We start from the raw sequence: 7,297 nt of genomic DNA, 5'->3' as shown, positions 1-7,297 counted from the left end.
GTGACAGGAGAATGTGTGTGTGCCCTGGGCCCAGGCGGATCGGTATGTATCCCGCACCGGTGCGCGCTGGAGCGCCGGGCTCGGGGGTCGGATGGGACCCGGGGAAGGGGCTGCTAGGCTGGGCTGTGTCTGGGGGCTGACACCTGGCCGGAGGGAAGGGTTAACCGTTCTGCTTGTGTTGAATGTTTCTTGTTCCTCCTCCCCCCCGCGCCCCCTCCCTCCTCTCCAAGACGCTAATTCATTCAGTTCTGTCCAGTGTCTGAAAGGCATCTGGGGTAAGTGTTATATTATCTGAAGCCATGGATGTCTTTGGCACAGTTAAGGCAGGTGTTTTGGAGGACCCTGTCTGCAGTATCAATTTGCCTTAATAGTACAGTTATAACAAGCCTTTGTTAAAGGAAGAGGTAATATTTTTTTCCATTTTATCAGTGTAGTACTGCAAAACCCATAAAATGGCCAATAATGAGTCAGATGGTCATATTATATTTGTGGCCTGAAAAGTAGCCTGTGTACCTTGTTCTGGGCTTGGAGAGGCTTTTAATGCTGGCTTGAGTTTAATCTCTTTACAAATCTTGATTGGATTGTCAAGTTTCTACTTAATATCTTTCCTTCTCTGCCATCTCTTGATCAACCATAATGAACTTGAGATCTTAAAGTAATTATTTAAGGGCTGGCTGGAGTGTCTTGTTATAGTTTGGGGCATCTGTGTTGTGGAGATAAATGGGAGAAACAGGATAATTTCACTTCAGGTTGGCAGACTTGGATTTTCTCTCTTACTTAATCAACTAGGAATTACTAAATCTGGTATGTGAAACAGACTAATATCTTAAGCTGACATGGATCTACTGTAAATGATACAGGCTGTGGAAGATTCGAGGCCAACTTGTTATTACATGGAATCCAAGAGGAAGTAGTATTTGATAAACCAGTGATTAAAAATCAGCAAAGTAGCCTCTGGTGGCACTGCAGAGTCACTGTAACAGCAGTACACTTTTTTTGCTTCATCATGGATCAAAGCAAAACTGTCAGAACAGTTGTTGTGGCACCACATATGGGTCAGCACTGAAGACAAATGCTTGGCAATCAGGAGAACTTGATGCAGTCGGAGTCTAACAGGAGACCATCACTGAATCCAAGGTGCTGCTGTAGACCAGGCACATCTGTAGAACCTTGAGGTTCCCATTCTGTAATCAGAATTGTTGTTTTAAGTGTCATGTGAAAAAATATACATAAATGTTACCAAAATAGCTCCCTTACAATTAGAAGGCAGCAAATAGGTTTTAAAATCTATACTTGGAGTTGCAGTTTACTTCTGTCGTGCTGTATGCATGTGAAGCCTGGGCTGGAGAAATAGACTTTCTGGGAAGCAAATGGCGAACATAAACTTAGTATGCATCTGGAAGTTCAAGCCAATTCAGTGTTGAGTGTCTGGACAGCTGGCTGTGATCCACAGGACTACAACCAGAGCTGCTCTTGATAGCTGGAGAGCACAAAACTTGCCAGTTCGATCTTCATAGCTGTCAGTGGGAGACCTAGGAGAGGTCAATGGACAAGAATTTTTGTCACTAAGTCAAGACTGACAGTCACTCATTAATACTAGGAAACCAGTGGAGTGGTAGAAACGTGAATTCTACTTTGCTTTTGGCACTTAGATATCTTGTAGCAGAGAAACGGGCTCCACTGCTGGTTACTGAAGGAGAACAAGCAAGCTTGGAGGGAGGAATGTGACTTGCTTCATTCTCTTGCAACACAGAATGGGGTGAACCTTCATATATGGCCAGACACTTCTCAGCTGGTCCAGGTGATCAGAATCCTGGGGCAGAAGCTATGGAAAGCTTACAGAACAGGGTGATGGCAGAATGCAATTCCTCCTATGTTGCATGATCCTTTAGATTGAGGATTGGGGTTTACTGCATGTTTTATAGGGGTTGTGTCTCATATGAAATACTGGTATGCCTGCTTGTCTTAAAAAAAAAAATCAATTTAGTGACTGAAGCACCTTGCACAACACAGCAATGTCCAGTTTTTCAGTAGAACAATTAAATCTGAGATACAGTAGTGCTGATAGACTAGTACTTATGACTGCAGTAAGCCTTGTATAAGATAATTTGTAATGATGTCTTCTTAGAAGAAGGTTTTATGATGAAAGTCGATCATAAAATTTGGAAAGAGAAAATTGAATTTGCCTTAACTATGTGTACTTCACACAAGGCACAGTTGAAATTTTTTTCTACCATGGAATTCTTTTCTCAAGTACAACATTGTAAAAGAATTCCTGATAATGAGGCATAGCGAATAAGGAATTTAAGAGGCACTCACGCTAATATTGTGATTCAGTATGTAAATAGGGACAAGGAAGAGTATGTTGGAGTAATCTTTCCTCGGAGGAAAAAATTATAAGGAAGGCTTTTTAGATGTAGCAAGAAGTAGTGGGAATATTTCTCTTGGATACTAAACTTAATAGTTTATCTTAATACTGAACTAGCTTTAGACTGTTGTACAGGGCTCTATTCTAGTCACAGAAGCAAACAGCTTGCATGTAGTCTTTCAGTTGACTAGCTTTTTAAAGCAGTTTATAATCCTGAAATTTACTGGGGTAGATGAGCTGTTGGTAGGAGAGATGCATCTGCTTTCTACCACTTGTATTTTTATCTGATAAGTCAGAAAATTGCTACGTAGACTGCTGTGGCTATTTTGTATATGTGTACCACAGTGTCATGCAAGTTTGAAGTCCTACACATGAAAGGGGGGAGAAGAAACAAAACCTGCTACTGACTTGTGGTTGCCTAAAAAATATCTGCTGTATGTGACCCACTGCTTGCTTTTATCACCTAAACCATCTTCATCTTAAACCCGGTTGTGTGTCATCTCAGAGTTGTTCCTTGGATCTTAATGTTAGATGCTTTATCTCTTTAGCTTTATAAAAAGACAGAGTTTTTCCTCCCTGTGTGCCACATCTGGCTCCGTGAGCTGGGAGATCAGCAGGAAAACAAATCTCCATAAAAGCCTTGTAGAAGGTGGCAATACTGTGAAGTGCTCCATGCTAACTGTTGTCTTATGTTCTGTTTGAAGCTGCATTATCTGTCTGGATGATGTTTTCACTTCCTGTCTGCTATCTGAATGGGTATAAGAGCTATAATATCTATGCTGAACTTAAGTATGGTATAGCTTTTCTGTTACAGCCTAATGTAGTGTCTATAAACAAGCACCTCTTAATGCCTTTTCTTTCTCAAGCAAGGCTTGTGAAGCTACAAACTGCATATAATAAGTAACTTTGTTAGGGGCTAGAAATGTCTTAACACAGTTCTGAGGGGAAAAAAAGTTACCTACCCCCCTAAGCATAGTTGTTCTCTTGTCTTTCAGCAATTCCAGTCCGAAGCTCCAGGCTACCATTGTTGTCTGATGCCATGCCAGCACCAGCTCATCTGTTTCCATTGATTCGTAACTGTGAGATTAGCAGAATATGCAGTACTGTGTGTTACTGCCACCATAAACATCTGTGTTGTTTATCATCTCATTTTGCTCACAGTCACTTCAGATATGCACCTCAGAAGAAATTTGCGGCACTTTGTAGGCCAAAGGAGAACTTTAATCACTTTATTCATGTGAGGGATTATGCTTCTACGCCACAGAGATTTTACCTCACTCCTCCACAGGTCAACAGCATTCTGAAGGCAAATGAATACAGTTTCAAAGTCCCAGAATTTGATGGTAAAAATGTGAGTTCTGTTCTTGGCTTTGATAGCAATCAGTTGCCTGCTAATGCTCCAATAGAAGACCGGAGGAGTGCTGCCACTTGCTTACAGACAAGAGGGATGCTTCTGGGTGTGTTTGATGGCCATGCGGGCTGTGCTTGTGCTCAAGCTGTCAGTGAAAGACTGTTTTACTACATTGCTGTCTCTTTGTTACCTCATGAGACTTTACTTGAAATAGAAAATGCTGTGGAAAGTGGCAGAGCTCTGTTGCCCATTTTACAGTGGCACAAGCATCCCAATGATTATTTTAGCAAAGAAGCTTCCAAGCTTTACTTCAATAGTCTAAGAACTTACTGGCAGGAGCTGATTGATCTCAACAGTGGAGAGACTACTGATGTGAAAGAAGCTTTAATTAATGCTTTTAAGAGGCTTGATAATGATATTTCTTTGGAAGCTCAAGTAGGAGATCCAAATTCTTTTCTCAACTACCTAGTACTGCGAGTAGCATTTTCTGGTGCAACTGCCTGTGTGGCCCACGTGGATGGTGTTGACTTGCACATTGCAAACACGGGTGACAGCAGGGCAATGCTTGGAGTTCAGGAAGAGGATGGATCTTGGTCTGCAGTTAATCTGTCCTATGACCACAATGCACAAAATGAACATGAAGTGGAACGTGTGAAAATGGAGCATCCGAAGTCTGAAGAGAAAAGTCTGGTGAAACAAGATCGCCTCTTAGGTCTCCTGATGCCTTTCAGAGCTTTTGGAGATGTGAAGTTTAAATGGAGCATTGAACTACAGAAGAGAGTAGTAGAATCAGGCCCGGATCAGCTGAATGACAATGAATATACAAAGTTTATTCCTCCAAACTATCACACTCCCCCATACCTCACAGCTGAGCCAGAAGTCATATATCACAAATTACGCCCGCAGGATAAGTTCCTGGTTTTGGCCACAGATGGGCTGTGGGAGACAATGCACAGGCAAGACGTGGCTAGAATTGTCGGGGAGTACCTCACTGGTGTTCACCATCAACAGCCAATAGCTGTTGGTGGCTATAAGGTAACTTTGGGACAGATGCATGGTCTCTTAACGGAAAGGAGAGCGAGAATCTCTTCAGTGTTTGAAGATCAGAATGCAGCGACTCACCTGATACGTCATGCAGTGGGTAACAATGAGTTTGGCACTGTGGATCATGAGCGACTGTCCAAGATGCTTAGTCTTCCAGAAGAGCTGGCTCGAATGTATAGAGATGACATTACAATTATTGTGGTGCAGTTCAATTCGCATGTTATAGGTGCATGTCAAAATGAGGAACTGTGAATTTAATGTAGTGAACTAGTTACCAAAGTTGTAACAGTGGCCAGTATGAGCAGCAAATAAAAACCAACCACCCAACAATAAAACCCAAAAACCCCCTCAGCAATCAAATTGGTTGCTTGCTAGATTTGGCATATCTGTTGTTCCTGCCTTCCCCCAGAGCTCTAAGTACATGGAAGTGCTATTGACCTAATACAAACTTGAACAGGATGTCACAGCTTGGGAAAAGAGATTTTTGTAATAAGTTTGCACTATTGATTTAATGAATGCTGCTAGAACAATGTCTTGCATTTGGCAGACTTGGATGACGGAGGGAAGGAGGATAAAAAATTAACTGTCAAAGATCTGGCTGTTCAAGAAACAAACCCTGCTTATAAATACCTACAAATGTCTACACATTATCTTAAAGATGAGTAAAAAGGAGTATTGTTGAATTCTTACAGAGCTAATTCTTGCAAAGTAGATATGGTTATTTGTGAATATGTTGTCTACTGTTTCTTCTAAGCAAAAGGTCACTTTAACCAAGTAAGTCTTCAGTGTAACAAAGTTGTCTCACTTCATATGGACAATGTCATTCACGTAAGGATATTTGTCTAAGTGTTGACTTTCAGTGCAGGTCTAAGCCATAATCAATAGCTGAGATTTTGTTACAGCTTAATCATATTTTACGCACAGTAACTTCTAAACTTCTTGTGCACTAATAGTTTCTTGGCTGTGGGTTTCTGCAGAACTTGTAGGGCAATAATACATTACAACATGCAGTAAGATACCAGACAACTTTGTGGAGGACTTCAGTTTGCAGTATGAAGCAACTTTCAGACTTTTTGAAGAGTCAGTGGTGTTGGTCAAGACTGTGTTGGCTTTCTTAAAGGTCATGTCCTTCATGGACTCCACACCTGTCTGGTGTTACTTATCTGGCAAATAAATTTTCACCTGAAAAGATCAGGAAATCATTGCAAACCTCTTTGTGGCTTTGTGATTTGCACTCATTTTCACTTTGGCAATTTCAAATGGTCACATATTAGATGTCTTGCACTTGAACTCATATTTGTAAGTTGGGTTAAAAAAACTACAAAAAATTAATGTATGGCTTGTAAATAGTGTTTTAGTTGGGAAACTGGCATGCATGTGTGTTTAATGGCTTTTTCTAGCAACTTCTTTATTAGCAGCTCTGTATTTCTGGACAGCTGGTATATGCATGTTCTTACAGTCCAGAATGCTGTCACAGAGCAATCTCTGAAATGGGTCTCCGGCTTGTAATGGTTCAACTTGATCTTAAAAGATTGGCTATAACTTGTGTGTCTAAAGTTGTTGGGCTTGTAACTGTAAGAAGTAGGGACTGACAGCTAATTTATTGGTCATTACTGCATCTATTCTAGGTATGTTGCATTGTATACAGATTTATTTTAACCTGCTCTTAGGTTAAAACCTCAAATACTGGCTGAAATACCAGCCCTTGATGACTGAGAGAGCACATGTAGTTCAATTCCTGTGTTGTAGAGAGCAATGATAGGTTAGCTTATTTCACTTTACCAACATGTTTCAGTTAGAATACCTCCCTATCTCCCATAATAGCTGATTAATTCAACACTTTAAAAACCTAGCTTATTTTGGTTGATTGAGTAATGTGACATTTTCTACTAAATACAAATATTGCCAATTAATGCTACTGTTACATAGGGTACACTTAGTTTGAACAATGAATCTGTGCTATAGTAAACATTGACTCCTCAGTTTCACAAATGCTGTGTACTTAGTGGCCTGCAGCTTCCATGTCTGTTTCTTTACCCAGCCTTCAATACCAGGATCAATGTTGCTGTGAGGTTAATGATATCTAAGTTCACATTCAAGATGTGCACAACCCTTCTTTATTCGAAGGGAAAAGGGGAACTCTCAAATGCTTAGACAAGTACTGCCTGTTGACATTGCTTCTGTATGTTGTGTTTTGGTGACTGTGTCATTAGCTAGGTCAATAGACTTTATTTTCTGTCATTCAAATGCAGTATGTATCTAAGCTGTTGCAGTATTTAATTTTCTTACTTTTTTTACTGTTAAAGCTCTATTACGTGTATTGATGTATTCAACCTATGATTATTGGTATGGATTTGTTACAAGTCATAGTCAGAAAAAATTAACATCAGTCCCATGGATACAACTTTTATTGAGGAGAAGCTGCTTTTTGTAGTAAAGATGCGTATGTATGGGGTCAGACAATATTTATCTATTGCTTGGAGACTTGCTTAGTATGTATGCAGTGAACAGAAGCAGCATAACTGCCTGCTGAA

General features: G+C 40.4%; 1 protein-coding gene across 1 annotated transcript; it reads left to right on the top strand.

Moving 5' to 3' along the window:
* Window positions 1-10: 10 nt before the first annotated feature.
* Window positions 11-5,380, top strand: PDP1 (pyruvate dehyrogenase phosphatase catalytic subunit 1). The gene is made up of 2 exons (XM_009696760.1): window positions 11-42; window positions 3,364-5,380. Exons 1-2 carry the CDS (start codon window positions 12-14, stop codon window positions 5,013-5,015), a joined length of 1,683 nt encoding a protein of 560 aa, XP_009695062.1. The 5' UTR covers window position 11; the 3' UTR covers window positions 5,016-5,380.
* The last annotated feature ends 1,917 nt before the right edge of the window (window positions 5,381-7,297 follow it).

This window comes from Cariama cristata, unplaced genomic scaffold (assembly GCF_000690535.1).
Source record: "Cariama cristata isolate BGI_N322 unplaced genomic scaffold, ASM69053v1 scaffold1003, whole genome shotgun sequence".
NCBI classification, from domain to species: domain Eukaryota; kingdom Metazoa; phylum Chordata; class Aves; order Cariamiformes; family Cariamidae; genus Cariama; species Cariama cristata.
Note: the sequence above shows the minus strand (reverse complement) of the source record. Positions and strands in the feature narration are given on the sequence as shown.

Bases quoted from the DNA above. Each gene is read 5' to 3' on its own strand.
- PDP1 (XM_009696760.1), top strand. From the start codon at position 12: ATGTGTGTGTGCCCTGGGCCCAGGCGGATCG. The intron at 43-3,363 runs GTATGTATCCCG...CTTGTCTTTCAG, and splicing joins CCCTGGGCCCAGGCGGATCG to CAATTCCAGTCCGAAGCTCC.